At 35.7% G+C, this 23,551-nt stretch overlaps 1 protein-coding gene across 2 annotated transcripts in view; it reads left to right on the top strand.

Annotated features, from left to right (window-relative positions):
- Positions 1 to 23,551, top strand: part of CDC42SE2 (CDC42 small effector 2) — a 69,490-nt gene that overhangs the window by 22,746 nt on the left and 23,193 nt on the right. For both annotated transcript variants that reach the window (XM_087429853.1, XM_087429852.1), the window contains exon 2: positions 7,636 to 7,979. In XM_087429853.1, the coding sequence (XP_087285979.1) occupies positions 7,926 to 7,979 (54 nt within the window). In that variant the 5' untranslated portion in view covers positions 7,636 to 7,925. The remainder of the gene's footprint in view (positions 1 to 7,635; positions 7,980 to 23,551) is intronic.

The following is a 23,551-nucleotide window of genomic DNA, read 5'->3' as shown; positions in this document are numbered from 1 at the left end:
GAGCCAATATAATATTCTCTCTTATATGTATATGTTTCATGTTAAATACTTGAGTTTTAATTAAGAGAGAAAAGGAAGATGTCAGAAAGAAAAAGCCTGAGTAGACTGTGAAAATGTTACCTAAGTACACTTATAAAATATAAATGTCCAAGTTAATTTATAAAAGTAACCTAAAGGAAACTATATGGGATGATAGGTTTATAATCTTGGTATAGGGAAAGCCTTCTTAAGTAAGATAAATTCCCTAATCTGTGATGAAAATTGACATTTTACTACATAAAACTTTAAAGCTTCCATATGAAAGCTATAAACAAAGTTAAAAAACAAAAGTGATGCAACAAAATACATGCAAAACCTGTACAATGAAAACTACAAAATATTGGATATGCCATATTAATGAATTAGAACACTCTATTGTTAAAATGTAATTCTCCTTCAAATAATTGTTAGAATCAATGCAATTCCAGTCAGAATCACAGGAGGCTTTTTTGTAGAAATTGACAAACTGATTCGAAAATGTGTGGAAATGCAAAGGACCTAGATAATCCAAATCGATTTTGAAAAAGAAGAATAATTTGGAAAATTATCACTACCTGACTTCATGTCTTAGTATAAAATTATAGCAGTTAAGACAGTGTGGTGCTGGCATAGGCAAAGGATTAACAAATAGACCAATGTAATATAATAATCAGCCCAGAAATGGACCCAAACTTACGTAGTCATTTGATTTTCAATAAAAGTGCCGAATCAATCCAGTAGAAAAGGATGTCCTTCAGTGAATGAGCTGGAACGACTGGCTATCCATGTCAAAAGAGTAATCTTTGACCTTTACTTTATACTACCAGAAATATTAAAATAACAAAAAATCCAAAAATGGATTATAGACCTAAAAGTAAAAACTAGAAGTTCTAGAAGAAGAGAAAGGAGAAATTCTTTATATTTTGGGGATATGCAAAAATTTCTTAGAATACAAAAAGTACAAATCATAAAAAATAAAATTGATAAACTAGACTTCATCAAATTAAAAAACTTAAACTCTGAAAAATCTGGTTAAAAAAAAAAAGGAAAGACAAAGACCAGGAAAAAATATTCATAGTACATATATCAGACAAAGGACTTTATCGGTAATATATAAAGAACACAACTGTATAAGACAACTAAATTTAAAATTGGGCAAAAGATCTGAACATACCTAACCAGAGAAGATATATGAATGGCCCACAAGCATATGAAAAGAGGAAATATAATCAGTTCTCAGGAAAGTGCAAGTTAAAACCACAGTGAGATACTACTTCATACCCACTAGAATGGCTAAAATTAAAAAGACTGATGATGCAAAATGTTTGTAGGATGTGGAACAACTGGAACTCTCATATGTTGCTGGAACAAATGCAAAATGGTACAGCTGATTTGCAAAACAGGTGAACAGTTTCTTTATAAAGTTAAAATTATACTTACAATATGACCCAGCAATTTTATTCCTAAATATTTACTCAGAAGAAATGAAAACTTCTATCCACACAAACACTTGTACACACAAGTTCATGGCAGCTTCATTTTTAATAACCGGAAAGCTGGAAAACCAGTAATACCCATCAACAGATGAATGTTTAAACAAATTGTATCATATCTATACAGTGGAAATCTACTTAGAAAAAAAAAAAAAGAATGAATTAACTAATAGAGGCAACAGGGATAAATCTCAAAAATGTGCTGAATGAAAGAAGCCAGATACCAAAAAAAAAAGAATACGTATTGTGTGATTACATTTACGTGAAACTGTAGGAAAGACTAACCTATAATCAGTCATTTCAAAGATAAGAAAAAATTACCCCCCTTATTTCAATAGTTACCTGTGCCCCTATCTGTGGCTTTTATAACTGAGTTCTGGGAACAATGGTTTGTTTGAACTCTGATTACCCACAGAAAAGTAGATCTGTGATAAGTACATAGTTTTGAAAGCTTTTCTTGAAATGGGTTATTTTTTTCAAAAGGACCTTGTACCACAAATCAATATCAAAGAACCATTTTAATTAGATTGGGACAGATTTAGTGCTGACACAGCTATGTATAAGCTTTTTTGATAAGTCAAGCTTGGTCATTGATTAATAATTTTTGCATTTCTTTTTTTTTTTTAATTTTAATTTTAATTTTTTTTAAATTTTTCCCCCAAAGCCCCAGTAGATAGCTGCATGTCATAGCTGCACATCCTTCCAGCCGCTGCATGTGGGACGCGGCCTCAGCATGACCGGAGAAGCAGTGCGTTGGCGCGCTCCTGGGGTTCCGAACCCAGGCCGCCGGCAGCAGAGCGTGCGCACTTAACCGCTAAGCCACGGGGCCAGCCCTTGCATTTCTTATAGAAACCTCTTTGGCATCTGATAGAACCTCAGACCTCAAATCCCCACCTCCCGACCCTCCCAATAATTTTACCAAGTCCTTCAAAGTCTCTGGCAAGGATGTTCATTTTTACTTGATTGTGTATTTTGCATTTCCATCCCTGATCTTCATCACTCTACTGTGATCAACTGGAAATTGTTAGCGTTTGCTTCTTTTACTTATATTGCATTTAAATTATCATTTAAAAATATATAATTACATAAACTATAAGTGTACCATTTAATAAATAACTATAAAGCAAGTACCTGTGTAAGTACCATCCAGTCAAGAGGTAGAATATTGTCAGTATTCCAGGAACCCTTATGCATCTCTTCCTATTCTCAGTCCCCACCCTCAGCCCTAGAGGTAACCACTCTTCTGACTTTTATTATAATAATTTCCTTGCTTTACTTTTATGTGTATGTGTGTATCTCTAAACAAAATAGTTTAACTTGTTTTTGAAATTCATATAAATGAAATCATTTCATGTATATTGTTTTATGCCTTGCTTCTTTCCCTCAATAACATGTCTGTGAAAATTAGCCAATGTGTTGCGTGAAGCTACCCTTGGTTTTCTTTTTGTATAGTATTCTTTTGTATGATTATACCACAATTCATTTTTTTTCATTTTTTTTCCTTGATAGGCTTTTGTGTTGTTTCCTAAAAGTTTGCAGCTGTTACAAATTACTTGTTTTTGCTACTTCATTCTGCTATCTGCCGTTTTAATTCTGACAACAAATAAAAGCATCTTATATCAGTATAGCTCTTTATTATACATACAATGTCTTCATATATATCATCTGATTTAGTCCTTATTTCAGACCTGTGACATTGGCAGTGCAGCATTCCATTTTATAACCGATGATAGAGCTTGTCACTTGCCCAAGCTAACATTTCCAAAAAGTTAGTGAAGTACTAAAACTGCCACAGATCTTTTATTTCAAAGCCTAAATTCTAAACTTCTGATTCCGTTTCACGCAAACTGGGCTTGCTTAATACCTCAACTGAGTTAAAATATTTCAGATTACAAAATAAATTACTTGGCTAAAGTTATGCTTCATTGTCCTTTTTTCAAATCAAGGCTTTATTATTGTTTCTTTGGGAGTTGACATAAAAAGCAATTTTATAAAATTGTGGGTAAGATGTTGGAACATAAATTCTTTTTTTTTTTTTTTTTTTTGTGAGGAAGATCAGCCCTGAGCTAACATCCATGCCAATCTTCCTCTTTTTTTCTAAGGAAGACCGGCCCTGAGCTAACATCTATTGCCACTCCTCCTCCTTTTTTTTTCCCTTTTTCTTCCCAAAGCCCCAGTAGATAGTTGCATGTCGTAGTTGCACATCCTGCTAGTTGCTGTATGTGGGACGCAGCCTCAGCATGGCCGGACAAACGGTGCGTCGGTGCATGCCCGGGATCCGACCCCAGGCCACCAGTAGCAGAGCACAAGCACTTAACCACTAAGCCACGGGGCCAGCCCCAGAACATAAATTCTTTAAATTGTCAGCAGCAAACCTGTTCACACAGGTATAAAGCTGATATCTGCAGCATTTGATTTGGGTGCACAAAGTGAGGAGGAGAGGAAGCTGATGGTAGTGAATATTTTTGACCAGAGAATGCTCCTGCTACCCTTTTATACTCATGCCGCTGTCTTGAGATGTCAAAAGACAGCTTTTAATTCAGGAAAGTGCTGCCAGTCACTAAGTGGTCTGATAGTTCACTTAAAGCTTTTCTAAAATCTTATGTCTTGTGAATCTGTGAATTTGTGAAATACTGTCTGGTGCTGTAGACTAGTCTGACCCCTTATTTATGTGTGGAATGTGCTGAGCTGTGTTTAAATCCAAGTTTAGATGTTGATGTTGTTGCAAAGTCACACTCCTTTTGTTATCTTAAGATTTAAAAAAAGTGTAAGGTTTTCAAAATGGACATGTTTTCAGCAATTTTCAGCTGAAGAAGTGAATGTAACTATTAGTATATTTATTGTTAGTGGCAGTGTTGAAATTTTTTGTGATAAATTCAGTACTTCTCTAAAGGTGTTTATATATAAATGTGTTTTAAGTGTATACGCTTTTGAAAAAATTTAAAAAGAAAGTTTGTTTAGAAAAGCAAGAAGATGGAAAATGTATTGGTATGACATTCCAAGGGATGTTTGAAACATTTTTAGATTTATATATTTATTTAACAAATAAAAACCCATGGAGTTGCAAACATCCCCTTGGGTTGAAAATACATTTCAGCAGATCTATTATCTAGGTGGAAATACTTAAGTAAAGCTGTATATCCTTTCTGCCTTATCTCTGAAAATAGAAGCACAAATTATTGTACTTTAAGCAGTCGTTCTTCAACTAAGCATTAAGAAAGAAGAAATATTGTGAAGTGGGGGAATGTGTATTTTAAAATTTGCAAAATAAGGAATAGCTTTACTCTAAATGGGGAGGAAATTTAAATTTGGGAAATGTGGGGTGATAAAGTATTATTTATTGTAAATTAAGAAGCCATTTATTAATTTTAAATATTAAATAGAATGAACACTTAGTTAAAATGAGGCAAAAATACGGCACCTCCCAGTGGAAAAGTAATATTTGAAGGTGGTTTCTGGCAAAGGTAATTTATAAATAAAAAGGAAATTGCCTAGCTTTATATGTAGACAAGAAAATATGATGATGGAATAAATCAAACAATAGATTTGAAAACATCAGAGTAGCTCCATATCTATATGTGCTGCAACAACGATGAGCATAAAGAATTTTCAGTTTCAAACAAAGGCGTGTTTGTTTTCATAGAATTGGTTAAGAGATTTCATTTCACAATGACTTTAATGGCCAAGGTCTTTCATTCTGAGTAGAGTTAAACTTGTTAAATAACAACATTGGAATAGTGTTCATGAAATTGTGAATTTAACCCTTTACTCTTATACTTTGCTAAGAAGGAAATAAGTGAAGCATACTGTCCTTTTGAGCTTATAAACATTCACAATATTTACCCAGTTCAGTGGGCAAAGCCAATGGCAAGACTGCCACTTCCTTCTTTTGGAGTTTGGGTAAGATGACAAATGTTTAGCCCTGCTTAAAAATAAATATTCCAGGTTCTGCCTTTTAACTATGGCAAGAATGTAAATTTTCTTCCTTTTGATCTTCTTCCTTGAACATCTTAACATCTTAAATCTTAACATGTCATTTTCTGTAGTATGTTAGAGGACTTCAGAGTCCCAAATTCGTGCTTTATTACTACCCATATTTTGACATTGAGCATATATGCATTTATCTTCACTGCAGATCTTCATCTATACAAATATAAAAATAACTGTCATTCCTGCCTTACCAGGTTTAGAGTCGTGGCTTTGGGGAAAGCTCAAGGGAGGAATTTTATTTCATTTACTATTCAGGGTTCTGTGATTCTGTGATGTATAGTTATAGGTTATATACATGTATGAGATCTTTTTCAAAAATTTATAATTATGTGATTTATATTTCAACACTTGGGACAAAATCTCTTTGAATAATCAAATTAATACATCTTTGGTCTTTGATTTCTTCAAGGATGGCCTTTTTTCTTCACTTTATCTACCACCCTATCTTTTAAAACTTCCTATCCAATCTTCTTGCAAACATTTTCTACAATTATTGACTCTGCTTCTTTCATTCACTCAAATTTCAACCTACTCTAATCTGATTTCTGCCCACAGTACATCACTAAAACTGTGGGCACCAAGGGCACCAAGTGTCTGCTGTGCATTCTAATGGATAGTTCTCAGTTTTTAATATCTCAGTGGCAGTTAATACTGTTACCCACTTCCTCCTTGAAACAGGCTCCAGTGACACCACATTAACTGGTTTTCCTCCTCTGTCTCTTTCTGATAACACCCAAACCTCCTTCGTAGAGTTCTCTTTCTCTACCCATCATTTAAATGCTGCCGTTCCTTAGAGTTCTCTGTTAGACCCTCTTTGCTTCTGATGATACTGCTTTCCCTAGAATTTGGCATTCTTTATTTCAATTATAATCTGCTGCTGGTTCCAAGACTTCTCCTTGGCATCAGAGCTGTGTATCCAACTGTCTACTGGACATCTTCACTGGATGGTTGTAGTAGGCTGCAGGTGATAAAGACCTGCTTCAATATAGCTTCTGGCTAAGGAGGGAGAAATGTTGCCTCACAAAACCAAACCTCAGGTGCACAGGTCAAACTGGTCTTTAGGGATGACTGGAACCAGAGATTCATGTCATCTGGACTTCCTCCTCTCTCTTGTGTCTGCTTGTCAGCATTATTATCTCATAACCATCTTCTTTTTTTTTTTTTTTTAATAATTTTATTTATTTATTTTTTTTTTCCCCCAAAGCCCCAGTAAATAGTTGTATGTCATAGCTGCTTATCCTTCTAGTTGCTGTATGTGGGACGCGGCCTCAGCATGGCCGGACAAGTGGTGCGCCGGTGCGCGCCCGGGATCCGAACTCAGGCTGCCGGCAGCGGAGCGCACGCACTTAACCGCCAAGGCGCGGGGCCGGCCCCTCATAACCATCTTCTATATGAAGTTTGGAACATGGTTTGCTAAGGTCAACCTTAAAGTCAACAGCTTGTCAGTCAAGAAGAAAAGATAGGTTCACTCGTTGTCCAACTCCAGATAGAAAATTACCTGACATGGATTCTTATTGACTCAGCTTGGTTGGCCACCATGGGATACAAGGTATTTTGACTGACACTCATTCTGCTGATGACAGAGCAGGGATCTAATGTCTGGATTCACAAAATGGAACCTAACTTAACCCCCATCCATCTTTCATGTACAATTCTAATTTCAATGGAGACAGAATTTTATTTGTAGTTATTGATGAGTTATAGTTGCTTGATTATCTAGAGTTGATTGCAATGCCAGTTACTATCTGGGTTGTCTGTGAGAACAGAGGACTCAATTGAAGAAACCTGTATGAAAATGATTGGTATGTCTTTTTGGAATTAGACTTTTGTATGGCAATCATGGTGTTCTAATTAGTGATTTAAAAAATAAACTTATTAGAATAATTCATACTTTTATAGTCATGAAATAGAATGTTCTATGAAGGCAAGGATTTCTGTCTTCTTTCACTGCTATATCCCTAACATCTGACACTCAGAAAGTGCTCAAAAAAGTTGTTGAATGAATATCAGTTTATTAAAATATCTTTATTTGGGGGAAATATTTATTCTTAATTTTATCACAGATTTAAGAAATAAAAGCATCTAAGGAACAGTAAAATAACTTGTTTTCTTTTACTTTTCCTTTTTTTTCTAGACTACCTGTTATAGGCCCCAAGTCAAGACAACAATTTTTATACCTTCCTGGTGGTTCAGAAACAAGTCTCTGTAGAACCAGAAACAAAGAAAGGAAACAATCTGACTTTTTCTTCATTAAATTGACTGTATAAGATACTTGACTTCCAGAAACAAAAACACAGAGAAGTAATAAAATTATTATTTTTGCATCATTGGACATTCATCATATTGAGGAGCGTGCTTTGTTAAGCTTCCCGAGTTGAGATTTGGAAACTTCATTGGTGCTCATTTATACCTTGGACTATAAGCATGAGTGAATTCTGGTTGTGTTTCAACTGCTGTATTGCAGAACAGCCTCAGCCTGTAAGTATGAAGTAATATGCGTACAGATTGGGTGGGGTGCTTATTAAAACATAACACTAGTTCTCAAGCTGAGAGTCAGGACCCTGGCAGTAATTGCACGACAGTTCTAAGGAGTGTCATGGAGAGTAGTTCAGTAAAACTCTGACCATCTGGTGAAAAGAAAACAAAAGAAATTAACCTTTTTTGAGTAAATACTATGTGTCAAGGACTGTGCTAGACTGTTGTACATGATTGAGAAGGTTGTGCTCTTCTACCAAGTAGACAGCTTCTGAAGGAGGTGAGAGAAGAAGGAGACAACAACCTGAGGTAAAACAGCTAAGTCAGCCTTGGAAATCAGTGGGTGGAAGATGTGGTAGCCAGATTACCCTCATATCCTTCTCGATTTACCAACCCTCCGAGGGAGATACTGTTATCCTTATTTTTCAGTTGAAATAGGTTCAGTTTTTCACCCAAAGTCATATGGATAGTAAGTGATCTGGGCTGACTTTTTTTTGGTACATGCCCCACTTTTGTGCCTTCTAACGTGTGCTTATATTGTTACCCCTACCAAAATCCTGCCCTCCAACCTTCAATTTTCTCTTTCTCTTTTAAGATGCCTAGATCAAATGTCACCTCTATAAAATTTTACTTAGCTTTCCCCCGACTTAGCTAATACCTCATCTGTATTCCCACCAGCTCTTTAGCTCATTTCTCTTATGGCATGGAACTTCTTGCATAGTAAAGACTTGTCCTACAGTCTCTCCCACTGTATTTTTTATTCTTTAGGGGCCCTGACCATATTTACTTTGTATCTTCAAGATCAAATCCAGTATCTTGGAGAATGGAGCTGTACATGCTAGCTGGTTGGCTGGCTAGCTGACTGAATAAGTGAATTATATTTTATTCCGTTTTGTTTACATTTGTAACAACATAAAAAGAAGAATGAGGTATAATCTTAGGGTCTTTTCTGTGCCTTTCCCTGGGCATGTACAGTCACTTTCTAATTTTCCTTGTATATGCAGTTGATATTCTACTCTTTAATGTTTGGCTCCCAAAAGGGGAAAAATTAAAAAATGAGGATAGTGGGGAGAAGAAAGGGCACTGGTTTTTTAAATCCCCTGGAAGTCATTTAAACCAGAGGAGGAGAGGCTTGCAACAGTGGAGGAGTGTACAACAACAATGGCTGTCCCGTTTGTCTGCTCCTCTGCGATCAGAAGCAGAGGTATTTGGAGGACAGGGTCCTTTTTGCCCACCCTGGCTCTCACAAGCTGTGTGCAAACTGCTCTAGGAACACAGCTAGGGGTGGGGAATGGTTAGCTGCTACTGTGCTAAGAGCTGACACTGACCGAAAGCAACTGCAGTTTGCCTTCCAAGTCTTCTCCTGGAAGTTGCAAGCCTTGAATAGACTGCATAGTTCCAAAAAAGTTACATTGGGCAGATTTTTTCAGTGTAGTTGTTGGGGTGGGGATGCAAATTCCTGGTGCTGCTTACTCTGTCATCTTCCCTTTTACTACCTTTATAATTTTATGTTTTACGTTTAGCTCTTTGTTCCATGTGGAAGATTGATTGATTTGTGTGGTGTGAGGTTGGGGTCTAAATTTTTTTCATGGCAATCAGTTATCCAAAGACAGTTTATTAAAGAGCCAGTCTTTTTATTAGTGATTGAAATGTCACCTTTATTATATACTATGTTTTTATATATTTACGAGTCCATTCCTGAAATCTGTTTTATTCTTTTGGTACATATGTTTACACCTGTGCCACTACTGCACTGTCTGAATTGCTGCAGTTTCTTAGTATATTTTGCTGTGTCATAGAGAGTATCTCTTTGATAGGTCTTCATTTTCAACTATATTGCAATGTCTTATTTTTTAGGCTAGATTGTTGTTACATGGGTCCTTATTATGTTTTTCATTGTATTTTTTTCTTTGTATGAGATATTTCATAATGCATATTTTTATTCCTGTAGGTGTTTAAGATTGCATTGAAGTTTAGAGTGTAATGGGGTGAGAATTGACATCTTTAAAAATCTGAGTAATCCCACTGAGAAATGGCACATGTCTTCATTTATGTAGACCTTTTCATATTCTTTTAGTAAAGCTTAAAAATTTCAGCATGTAAGTTTTGCACATTTGTTGTTAGATTAGTTCTAGATATTTTATGGATTTTTATTACTATTCTGGATGAATTTCTATTACATTTCCTAATTGGATTTTATTAGTGTATAGGAAACTAATAATCTTTATACACTAATTTTTTATCTAGACAGCTTACTAAACACTTTATATTTTCTAAATGTCTCTGTATAGTGACAGGTTTTTTAGTCATTTTCTGATATGTAAACCTTTTGTCCTGTTGGTATCTTACTGCTTTGACTAAGACCTCCAGTATAATGTTGGATAGTGTTAGTGATGACTGAATATCCTTGCTGCTTCTGACTTTAATGGGAAAGGTTCTAATTTACTTAAGCATAAAATATTTTAGTGAATGTGTGTTTACCTATACATTTAAGTTATTGTGTGTAATTTATTATCTATGATATTAATAAGGATTACATTTTCAACAGTTCTTAAAGATTATGGAATACTTGAATCCTATTTCCATATTGTTTTTGGTATGCCTTGTAATTTTTTGTTGAAATCAGACTTGATAATACGGGGTAAAACAAACTGAGGTAAATAGGCCATTAGTGTGGAGTTTTATGTTTATCTGGCTAGAGGTTAGGCCATGTTTACTGTTTGCTGTAGCTGTAGATGTCAGAGGATAAAATTTCTTCTTGTGCTCTGTTGTCTTTGGGTTTCCCTAGAGACTTCTTAAATAAGGTTTGAGATGTCTTAATTCTTTCAGTTGTATTCCCCTGTTGTATAGGAGCCCAGTTAATGTGGTGGTAAGGTGTTGGGGGCAGGGAGCATTATATACTGCTATGGTTAGGTTCAATGTTTTAGTGAATCTATGCCCCTGGGCTGTGATTTACACAAATGCTTCTCAGTTTTGTTTTGCTTTTTACTCCTTAGTTTAAGCAAAAAGGCTAGAGGGGGCTGGAGTAGAGTATTTCACTTTTCTTACTTGGAAGGCTAGAGTGGATTAGGGTTGGATATGTTTCTTCCCTGATGTTGGTTAGTTTCTGGTAAAACTCCAGTTGATTAGGCTCTGGTAAAATAGTCTCTCTTGAGGGTAGTCTTTGTTAAGAAGAACAGAATGGTCTGGCTTATTTTAACCATGAGTTTAAAGGGTTACCCTCACTTTGCTGAAGTACAAGGAGATTTTTCTCTGATCTTCACTTTGGGAACATGGTTGAGTTCCTGGAGGTAAAACTCACAGAAGTGTGGGCTCCCCCCAAGACTGAGCCCCCTGGAGTTTTCAACTCTCAAACTTATCTACACTGATCTTCTAGCAATTCATCAATTACAGTTTAGGCTTTCCTACACTGGTCCTGGAGGTTTCTGGATACCATGGAGGTTTCTACTGATGGATTTCAGCTCCGGTAAGTTGTGATTTTCTGTATTTGCCTGTCTCTCCAATTCTGGGGGCAGCGGTTCTCTCTGTGATCTCAGTTCTTGAGTGGAACTAGGAAGAGTTGTTGCTTTTCAGTTTGTTCAGCTATTTTCTTGTGATGTGGATGGGAGTGACACCTTCCAAGCTCCTTATGTGCCAGATTGGAAAGCAGAAGTCAATATCGTCATATTTTTTAAGATCAATTTATTTATTGCCAGTATTCATCATATATTTAATAAAGTGAATCCTGTTCACGTATGTGATATAGATACACTCACCAATAGCTAAAATAGAAACACATAGATTAGGAATTTAAATAGCAGAAGCATAAGGCCTTGGAACTATAAATATGAGACATTAGAAATACATTTTATGTTACATAAAGGATTTACAACTTGAGTTTTTTGCACACATATAGCATGTCAGTATTGTGTTATTGTTTAATAATACATATTTGTGTGAAGTATTCCACAAAAATTCCATGGGCATTTGATTTCTTAGTCTTTTTGACTTGCTGAGAAAACGACACAAAACTTAGCAGGGCCATGTGGTCACTATAGTGGAAGAATAACTTGCTTGTTGGCATCAGGAAAACACATTTAAAGGATGCACTAATAATTTGATGTATGTTTACAGTCTACAAAGACGTATCCTTGCAGTTCTATTAGCGGTATCAAGAATGCCTTATTTGAAAACTGCTTGGTCATCTCTAAAGTTTTCTAAAGTATTTACTGAAATTAAATGCTGCATGCCAATTCTCCCACTCGTTCCTTACCACCCACTGCTCTTGCACATTCCATGTGTGAAAAAGGAACAACCCAATATGGGGAAGAACATAGAATGCATTTTTCTGAGTAGTAGCATAAGAATCATACTTTTTCTTCCTACTCCTTCATTTTAGCACAGTATAATACAGAGTATAATAGAGTCCCAACTTTTTTGAGACGTGGTAATCCAAACCTTTTTAATTGACTATAGTGTAAATGCTGTAGTTCTTGTTGCTAGATATAGCTAAGGTTGTAAATTTAAAATTAGATGGTTGCTGCCTTGCAACTTAATTTTTTTTTTTAATGAAAAGATTTGTCAGCTGTTTACAGGACTGAGTGAATTCTTTACCTACTTATTTTTGTGCATTGGAGTACTGGTGGACTTTTTTTCCCCCCAGCTTTATTGAGATACAATTAGTATACAAAAAACTGCACATAATTAATGTATATAATCTGATGAGTTTGGACACATGTATACACTCATGTTACCATCACCACAATCAAGGTAATAAACTTCTAAGATATCCTCAAAAACAGTGAATATTGATTTACACCCCCCTACACCCCGTTTTCTATTCATATTACATGCCTTCCTCATTTAATGTTTCACACATGGTACTTATATTTCATAGTGCTATTTATCTTTGAAATGTGTTATTTTAATTGGACATATATGCACAGTTACCATGTATTAGTGCATATAATAATACTCTGGTATTTCTACAATGAGCCAGGTACTGATAAAATAACAGTGAGCAAAACAGACATTGTTTCTGCCATCATGGCACTCACTCTAGTGGAGGAGATATTTAGTGACTAAATAAGTGTTTATGATGTCAGGTGATGATAACTGCTTTGTGGAAAAAGAAAGCAGGAAAAGAAGATAGAGAAGGAGAAATGAGGGTATTAATGGTGTACAGGCAAGGCCTCTCAGATGAAGTGATATTTAAGCAAGGGTTTAAGGGAGTAAGGCACACAGATACCTAGGGAGGAGCATTTTAGTGAGAGGGACTAGAGAGTGCAAGGTTTTTAGAAGTGCCGTGATTATATGTGTGAGAGGAGCATCAAAGAAGGAAGAGTGGCTGTGAGCCAAGGGGACAGTGGTGGGAAATGAGGTCAGAGAGGCAGCTAAGGGCCAGGTCATGTATGACCTTCCAGGCCATGAAAAGACATTGGTTTTTATTCTTTGTGAAATGGGAAATCATTGAATGGCTTTGAGCAAAAACCCAAGTGGAAGAACATATCCTTTTTCCAGTGGTTTGAATGCTACTGTATGCCCAGACAGAGAGTTAGCTGACTGACTGACCAAACTGTACACTCTAGGCCAGTGAGTTACCTTTCCTTCCTGCGCACTCAACAGCAACTCCTGATCAGTGTGTAGTATGTTCTGCAATAAGGTTGTTTATTCTCTGCAGTGGCTTTTCTTTCTGCCATTTTTGTGGTTGTTCTGATGTACAGTTTTAATCCATAGGTAGGGGTGTGTGTGTGTGTGTAAGTGATAATGCTGGACCTGCCACAAAACGAAGAGCATCGTGCTCAATGTTTTAAAGGGTTTAAAGTTTCTTCAAGGGAAATGGTTGAGTAATTGGAGAAGGAATGGGATGGGTTAGTAGATAGGGATTGCTAGAAGACCTTAGACATCCTGAAAAGCATCAAAGCCATTACTGCAGCCTGAGAGGATGAACCAACAATTCTGTGAAAGGTGACTAGAGGAAACTATAGCTGGGGGCATTCTATGATTTGGGGGGATTTATATAAAATAAAAGAGTACTCACTCAAATGTGGTACATCTCCATAGGTACTATGCCATAGTGACCTCAGATGGCATAGATTTGTTTAGAACTTCTGTTTTCAGGAATCACATTCCATACACCCGAAATTAGGTGTGACTATGGTAGAAATATTCTTTTTTCCTTTTTCTGAAAACATAAATGTCCATGCTCTTGATTTGTTTAATTTCACACAAAATCACATTATATAACTACAATCGTCTCGAAACACCTAACATGAATTTACTTAATAAAAATAGAAAATCTATTCTTTTTTTTTCCCTCCCCAAAGCCCCAGTACCTAGTTATATATTCTAGTTGTAAGTCCTTCTAGTTCTTCTATGTGAGCCACCGCCACAGCATGGCTACTGACAGATGAGTGGTATGGTTCTGTGCCCAGGAACTGAACCTGGGCCGCCAAAGTGGAGCGCACCGAACTTTAACCACTAGGCCATCAGGGCTGGCTCATAAAATTATTCTTATTAGTTGAGAAATGAAAAATATCTCTGCTTTTTAGAAAGGCATCGCAGAGGACTGATTGAAATGTTTTAACTGTATTGCTAAACCTAGAAATTCCTAAGACTATTTTATACACCGGAACTGCCTGCCCTGTCTCAGGAGTGGCCACTGTATTTCCTCACAGAGAGACAGTCAGCTGCTTTGTGCCGTGCATGGTATTCCCTGTATACTTAATATCCTGTGGAGAAAGTTTGAATTTGTTTGTAAGTGCTTGAAGACCAACTAGAAAGGCTCTTGGCCTAAGGGTGGAGTGGGAGGGTTTTGGTGTTCCTACCCTGTTTTGTGCCATTTAACCAGTCAGGAAGTGCTAGTAAGTTAGTGTCTATAGCATTCCATATGAGTTCAAGTTGGGGAAGGAAGAAAGAAGGTAGTAGAAAGCCATTTATTTTCGAAAACTAAAATGCTTTTCTAAGTTTGTAAATGTCAGAGAGGAAATTTTTGCTTTAATGCTTTTTCTAAATTTATTCAGTTTAGATTAGAGTTTTTTAGTATATACCTCAAGGTGAAGCAAGGCATTTCTTAGCAAGCCATGTGGTTGCTGTCATTTCTGATTACTTAAAATGTGACATCAGTGAAAATAATCAATAATAATTCAAAAGTAGACAATAGTATATTGAATCCCTTGCACCCATGTCTCAGCTTCAACAGTTTCAGTTTTTTTCTGATCTTGTTCATCTCATTCCATCCACTTTCCCTTTTCCTGTATTATTTTGAAGCCAAATCCCAAGCATTATATCATTTTATCCATAAATATACCAATATTTATCCCTAAAAGATAATGACTCATTTAGCATAACCATAATACCAGTCTCATACCAAAAATTTAATAATTTGAAAGTTTGTTTTACATACAAATGTACAGTATAATAAATAATTATGAAACAAATATATTCTGAAGCAAATATTACCCAAATTAAGAAACGGGGCATTGCCAGCACCCTGGCACCCTCTTAGTGTGCTTTCCCTGTGCCCCTGCTCCAACACCTGGAGGAATTGCTACGTGGTTCTTAGTAATCACTTCCTTCTGTTTTCAGATTTTACCATCTATATATGTATCCCTAAACAGTATAGTTTACCTGTTTTAACTTTAAACAGAGTTCTGCTGAATGTAATCTCTTGTATTTTCTTCTTTAGTTCAATATTAAATTTATAAGATTGATTCATATTGATGCACATAGCTGAACTTCATTTTCATTTTTCTTGAACATTTTGTTGTATGAGTACACCATGGTATATTTATCCGTTATAGTCCTTTGAAAATCTGGCTTGTTACCAGTATGGGACTGTTATGAACAACGCTCTTTTGTGCCTTTGTGTATATTTGTTGCCTGGTGAACACATGCTTGAGTTTCTCCAGGGTGTATACCTAGGAGTGAAATTACTGGCTCTAAAGTCGAAGGATATTCACTTTTACCATGCAAGACTAGATTATTTTAAATTTGGTGTTACCAGTTTACATTACCACCAGCAATTTGTGTGTACTATTGTTCTGTATCCTCAACAACATATGGTATTTTCAGACTTTTAGATTTTTATCAGTCTGGGAGGAGAGTAGTGGCATCTCTTTGAAGTTTAACTTTGCATTATCTTGCCTTTTAATATGAGAGTGAAAAGTAACCTGACTTTTTTGACTATTAGGTTATAAGCCTCAAGATTATACATAAATCAGAGCTTTTTTGAAATGAAATACCCCAATTCAGCTCTTTCACAGTTTTGTCCATCAGCATATTCCATTTATATTATATCATAAGATAGTTTTTTCAGATTACAGAAAAAGACATATTTAGATAAATTGAAGCAGATTAAGTTAAGACATTATATTACAGCAGCTTTGATTTTTGTATTTGGTTTCAAGTATGGTTAAACATTAATCTAATTCAGTGCTTTCTGTTTACTCTGTTTCTAGTAGCTATTGTAGAAATAAATGCAGCCAGTAGCCACCAGGCATCCATGTCAAACCTATATACTAAATATAAGTAGAGCTTAATTTAAAAAAAAGATGAAAAATAAAAATAGAAGTTCTAGTATTAACCTCTCACATCCCAACAGATCATTTAGAGCATCCCTCAGATGAGCGTATCCCATATTGCAGACCACTGAATACAGAGCAAGTCCGAACATGGAGCTCTGGAGGTCAAAAACAGGATTATATTATTTTTATTGTGATAAAAATAATTACCACTAAAAGGAAAAGAAAAGAAACTCAGGAAAAGCTTTTCTGATTGAACAGGAGAAAAAACTTATTGTAGCCAAATAATTTTTTAAAAATGTGTGTGTGTGTGTGTGTGTGTGTATATATATATAGTGAATAAGCCCTGATTTAATTTTTTTCTATACGCTCATTAGAAAATAATGTCCGTCCTTTATATTCATAAAGAAAATCTTCCTCATCTAGGTCATGTTAAGTAGTCAGTGTGAGCCGCCTATTAACTGGCTGCTTATATGAATACTGACACATTTCTTAAGAGATCTATTGTTTGCAAGTCATCTGACCACATCTGGGAGATTCTTATGTTTATTTAGAAAACACAGTCTTGAATTACAAGTTCTGTCATTTGTAGGTGGTATGAAAGTCTGCATCTTTTCATAAAAGGGTGAATTCTTAAAATGGCTAAAATAAAGCCACTTCTAAAACACCAGTAGCATTAAGCATTGTTTCACTTTACTGACTCTTGGGTTTTATAAACTTAGAAACAGCAAGAATGAAGAGGATTAAGCCTTTATTTGTCTAGAGTTAGTATGGATTGGGTTCTGATTCTCACATGGTCTTGGTATTATATACACATAGGAAAGAAAGTAATTTGTTAAGTAACTCACATTTTATTATTTTAAAAATTAGGAAAATGGGGCCAACCCGGTGGCATAGTGGTTAAGTTAGTGCACTCTGCTTCAGTGGCTCGGGGTTTGCAGGTTCCGATCCTGGACGTGGACCTACATACCACATATCAAGCCATGCTGTGGCAGACGTCCTGCATATAAAATAGAGGAAGATGGATACGGACGTTAGCCCAGGGCCAGTCTTCCTCAGCAAAAAGAGGAGGATTGGCACAGTTGTTAGCTCGGGGCTAATCTTCCTCACACACACAAAAAAAATTTAGAAAAAAAATCAGTACCAGGCAGGTAAAGTCTAGGTAATAAACTATTCATTGTTGTAGAAGAATAAAATGTATATGCAAATTTTATATAATCTATGACTAAGGGGAAATTAGAATTTAAATCATTTCTAGGACCTAATACTATAGTGGTATTTTAATAATTATTTGGGACTGATATTTATGATGTCTATAGTATACTGAACATTTTTAGAAGCACTTGTTAAGAATCTGTTCATCTGTGATGTAAATACATGGTAAAAACCATTCTGTTTTTCATCCTGCTCTGCCTTAAAACTTGTTTATAATGAATAGAAAATATTACAGATGAATTTTATTAGCAGCTATCACATGCAAGACAAATTTAAGATCTCAACATTACTTTTAAGTACCGAGTACTTTAAAGGTTGGTCTGGTCTCTTATCACCTTTGTACACAGTAAAAATTCTTCTGATTTTTTAGATAAGATATTTCTGGTGTTTATGTTCCATTTACTTTTGTAGATTGAACTTTCTTTTAATTCCTTGAAAACCTGTTTCTTATGATTGTGAACTGAAAATAATTTCGTACAATCATAAAATTTTAGCTCTTAAAGGCATCCTAGCAAACATCTATTGAGTCAAATGCACATGTATGCAGGCACATGCAGGTTTGGAAATTCTTAAGAAGTTAACTAGTAAACTGAGTTAAGACTAATGAAATAATGGCAGAGACTTTGCATTTTAGGACTAGTTTTCTTTCTAGTATGTGTTTTGGTAAATTTGGCTCAAATGGAAATGAATACACATATAGGATATGAATTTGAATTATGAGACTATGCAAATATAAATTGCTAGCTTTGAAAAGTTAATGGTGAAACCAGCAGTTTCAACATTTTAAAAGGCTCCCCTGGCCACCAGATGTTAATTATTATCTGCCATTTTTGTAGACTCTCTTAGTTCGAATACTTTCATATATATTAACTTAATGATATACATGCCTGTCATTTTAATTCCTTCATTTGCCTTTTTTCTCCCTGTCACTCTTTGTTTTGTATGCTTTTCGTTTTGGTTTTATTTGTTCTTGCAGTATCTACCTGGTTAGCAATTGGGTAGTGTCCTCACTGGGATTTTAATGTACACAAATACTTCTGCATGTGTCTTATGTACATTTGCATATATGAATATATTCAAAAGTCATTAAGATATTGGAAACAGTATTAGCTGTCGGGGTCCTGAATATAGGATAAGTAAACAGAACCTCCTCTACATTAAACAAAAGCTATTACTGATGCCATTTTCTGGTCTGCTTTAAGAACAGATAAAATTATTAAGAAACATAAGACAAATGTGCTTTCAGTAGTGTTTAGCTATGGGAAATTGATCTCATTTTTAGGAGCCCCCCAAAGTTGAGCATAATTATGAAAAACCAAACAAGTTCCCCCCCCCTTTTTTTTCCCTCTTCATATGAGATCTGGTTTTTTATGCGTTTTAAGAGTTGTTCAAATATGGGTTTAAATTCCAGTGCCAGTTCTTCTTTACTGTTTGATCTTGAGCAGATTCATGAAACCTTTGCAAATAGCAATAATGATGGGAAAAAGAGGAATAATAATCCTATCTCATAAGATTCAGTATATTAAAGTAGCTAATAGGTTAAGTATATTAAATAAGATAATTTATGTAAAATGCTTAGCATAGTGCGTGACATACAGTAAGTGCTCTTATTATAGATGTTGAGTTAATAAATTGCAGTTTCCTCTCATTTTAAATAATGGCGGGTTTTTTTGCTTTGTTTTGTTTTTATCTCCATGAGTTATTTTCAAGTACATTCTATTCGAAATGAACAGGACTTTCAAAGCTTGGAGAGTTGGCCTCTTACCAGCAGTAATTTGATTTGGTTTAGTTTGGTTTGGTTTTCAGTTACCAGGAAGAGAGATCCAGTTGTCTAACATAAGAGAGGATGTTGGACTGAGCACGGACACACACAATCTCCTCCCTCCTGAAATGCCACTTTACATAACATTAAAGGAGATTACAAAAAAAAGTATAAAAAATAAAACCCTCAAAGAAAAGAGAATGGAGAGAGGAGCTAACCATGGATGAGAGAGAATAAAAAATCGATGATAGAGTAGGAATTTGCTGAACACAGCCACAACCTAATTGCCTAAAGAGAGGGATACTAACAAGAAGCCAGCTAGCATTCTTTAACTGCCTTGCTGTTAGAATGCCTGCAGCTAGGCTGGAATCCATCAGGCTGGCCTTCAGCAGATCCTTCTCTAGAGAATGGACTGTCTCTACAGAAAAGACCTGGTGATATTTGCAGTTGTGGGCTCCCCAAGGAACAAGTCAGCTTACCGTCTTATCACCTTTCATTGAGCTCACCATTCAGCATGCCTGACCCATGCATAGTAAGCCTCATTTGGACAGTCTATGATCATCAGACATGAGGAAAGCTAAAATAAAGAAATTTAATAAAAGAGCGCAGAAGAAATTGATGATAGAGGGAACAGAACAGAACTAAAACAAAAGAAAATATGGTGAATATTCCTCAGATAATTAAGACATCAGACCCATTAAACAAGAACAACATGCCTACAAAGGAAAGGAGAAACAGAACAAATCGAGAAGTGGTGTTTGGAAATGATATGATAGCTGAAATAAAGAAGTCCAGTAGAAGTCTAGATAAAGAAATCTTCCAGAAAGTAAAACAAAGAAATAGAGAGAGAGAAAATAGAAGTTAAGAAAATTAGATGATCAACCCTGGAAGTTCAAAATCTGTCTAATTAGTGTTTCACAAAGGTGAGAACCAGAAGCACTGGAGGAGAGTAAATTATCAAAGTAACAGTACAGGAAGATTTTCCTAAACTAAAAGAACACACGAGTTTCTTGGTTGAAGGCCTGTTGAATGAAAAAAACCCGTATCATTTAGTGAAATTTCAGACTATATGGACTGGTCATTTAGCTATTTAACCAGTGGTACAAGGTGTTCATGGACCATGTTGAACAATTAACAATAGTTTCATATAAAGTTAAGCAAACAAAAAGAAGCAATTCAACACAAAACAGAGTACAAGAAAAGTAGTTATACAGCACTGCTTGACCTCAATTTTGAACAATATTTCCAAAAAGTTAATATAAAAACATTTGCTTTTACTTTCTCTATTTTACATAGTAAATGGGGGGAATTACATCACTTTTTTTGAAACACTAAGATGTGTGTTTTAAAGCAACTGTCAATACAGTGGTATGAAGGAAAGAATAGTGGACAAGGAAGACTCCCAGATCTGTTTTAGTTAGCTGTGGGACCTTGGCAAGTAATATGCTCTCCCTCGGTACATTAGTTTCCTGTTGCTGCCGTAACAGATTATCACAAGCTTAGTGGCTTAAAACAACACAAATTTATTATCCTAGGGTTCTAGATGTTAGAAGTCCAATAACAGGTCTCACTGTACTAAAATCAGTGTAGGCCATTGTATTACATCACAGTTTCTTTGTGCAAGGTGTTTCACCAGTCATTAACTTATTTTAGCTGTACTATGCACACACACGTATGCATACACATACAGTGTACAGAAAAATCTCAGGCAGACCTGTGGTGGCAGAAATCTCTAGTGTTGTAAAGGCTTGTACACTCAAAAGCATGGAAAAATACATCATTAATACTTAGAGAAGCTATTTCAGATTAGTTTTTTTTTAAGCCTGTTTTGTACTTCAGTTTTCATACTTGCAATGTATGACTTAAACCAGATACTAACTTTAAATAGAAGGAGAAAAAGAACTTGCTGTGTTCACTGCAGATTTTCTTGCTGAGAGATGAGAACAACTAGTTCCTTCAGTTTTGCTTTTAGCAATTTTGCCTTTGAAAAGGTCACTGTAAACTTTCTTAGAGATTCCTTGTGAAATCAAGTTTTGGGGCCTCCTGCAAATGTCTCATCTGTCAGCAACTGTGAAACTTATACTTAGTGGGAAAAGGTTAGTTATCTACTAAACTCTACAGGGCAAAATAAAGATAGCACTGCATTTGGGATTGAATTTTTAGTACATTTCCAGCAACCCACCTATTCATAAATATTTCCAGCGTGAAATATCTTGCCTTTCTGTACTTTCTCTTAGATAATTCCCTGCTTGTAACTCTCGTTGGGCGTTTTGCTTTCTCTGTGGTGATCTATGGTGTGGCTCTCATCTTTTATAGAAATGGCTTCTTATATAAGCCCTCTCACCTGAGGGCCACTGCATTCCAGTGAGTTCACCGGGCTCTAGAAGACGGAGAAGTAGAATTATCGTTTGTTGTTCCCAGAGTGGAAGATACAGTACAAGTTAGTAAACTGAGAGGTTTATTATTTTCTGAAGTTTTGACCTACATATGAGAATTTGGAATCCAAAGCAGGCTACTCAGGTGTTGAAGAGCAGATTTGTTTTCAATCTCTGCAGTGTCTAACCCCTTGTTCCACTTCCATTTGTCTCTTAACATATTAATCAAAGATTTCTGGTTATAATCTTAGAAACCAGACTTCCACAGGTAGGTGAATATCTGTATCCAGGACCTGGGACATTGTTAAGACTTTCCTCTTTGTCCCTGTCTTGAATCTTTTCTTTGCACATCGGCGTCTTACTTTCTGACTAGAGATGGGTGTTTTTTCCTTCATAGGAAACATGGTTGCCCTCAGCTCCAGCATCATCATCTCAGTTTAACAACCATGAGGAAGAAAGGGCTTCTCCCTGCTTTAGTCCTTCCCAGGGAAGGATTCTGGCCCAATTTGTGTCATATGCACACCCCTGTGATCAGGGTTGTGGACTGCTGTGGTTGGCAGCCTATCTAAATCATATGGTTGGCGTTGGGAAGAGGTGATTTTCCAAAAGGAAAGGAAGGAGGCTGCTGTTTGCAGAACCAAGTCTGCAGAAAGAAATGGCATATGTCCTCTATAAAGGTTTGTGTCCTTTTATGCAGAAGGGTGAATCTCAAGTGGTCAGTTTGAATATCTGTTAACCACTGGTAAAAATGTTATAATGCTGCCTTAAATCCTTTGAGAATAATAAAAAGTTTATTACTTGTTTTAGGTCTAGAATACCCTAAACTACTGTGTAGGTGTAAAAAAACAGCAAGTTAGCCAAATCAGTAAAATAAAAACTAAGGACATATGAATTTATAGGTTAAGACAACCTTTATCTTTTGGTTTTGAATGTCAAAAACTTGAATCTCTTTACCAAATACTGAAATAAACTTTGAGGCTATTTCACACCCTATAGAATAACCAAAGTGAAAAAGTAAAAGAAGGCTAAAGACCTAATGCTCGTTATAGACCTTGAGCAGTGAAGCTCGGGTCTGTAAGCCCTTAGCTCCAGTTATCTTTTGACTTCTGTGTTGTGTTAAATAAATTTGGTATGAAAGATAATGAGCAAAAGGTAGAGGCTTCCTGTATTATCTTACACAGTTTATTTATACAGTTTTCATTCTCCCCACCCCTAAATTATAAGTGCTATATCATTTTGAGCACTATATCAGAACTTATTAGATAAATGTTGATTAATTAATAGGTATTAAAGTCCTCTGATGAATCATTTATTTTTGTATATTTTAAAGTCATGGCAATAATGCCTTTTTTCCAAGGTTACTTTTTTATGTCTAATGATTTGTTTAAAACTTTTCTTGCCCTATTTTAAAATGTTTTGCCTGCTATTTGTAGAGTGTAAGATGTTGTAATTTGTATATTACTGGTCTGACTCAACAGTAAAGGAGTTCATGGACACAGATGGGAGATAGTGGATGTAGTCATTGAAAGCATCACCGATACCGGTAAACAGATATAGATGACCTCTGTATAATCATCCTGGTATGCTTAGGATTTATCAAATCATTATTAGAATGAAACCGTGACTCACACTTGAGGTGTGTGTAGAACATTTGGTTAGGGCCCAGAGGTAAGGAATGAAAATGGTGAGAAGTAGGTCATGTGAGAGAATGTTGGAGCTGAA

This window comes from Ceratotherium simum, chromosome 4 (genome assembly GCF_057802395.1).
Source record: "Ceratotherium simum simum isolate JZ-2026a chromosome 4, ASM5780239v1, whole genome shotgun sequence".
NCBI classification, from domain to species: domain Eukaryota; kingdom Metazoa; phylum Chordata; class Mammalia; order Perissodactyla; family Rhinocerotidae; genus Ceratotherium; species Ceratotherium simum.
This window is presented reverse-complemented; position numbering and strand designations above follow the sequence as displayed.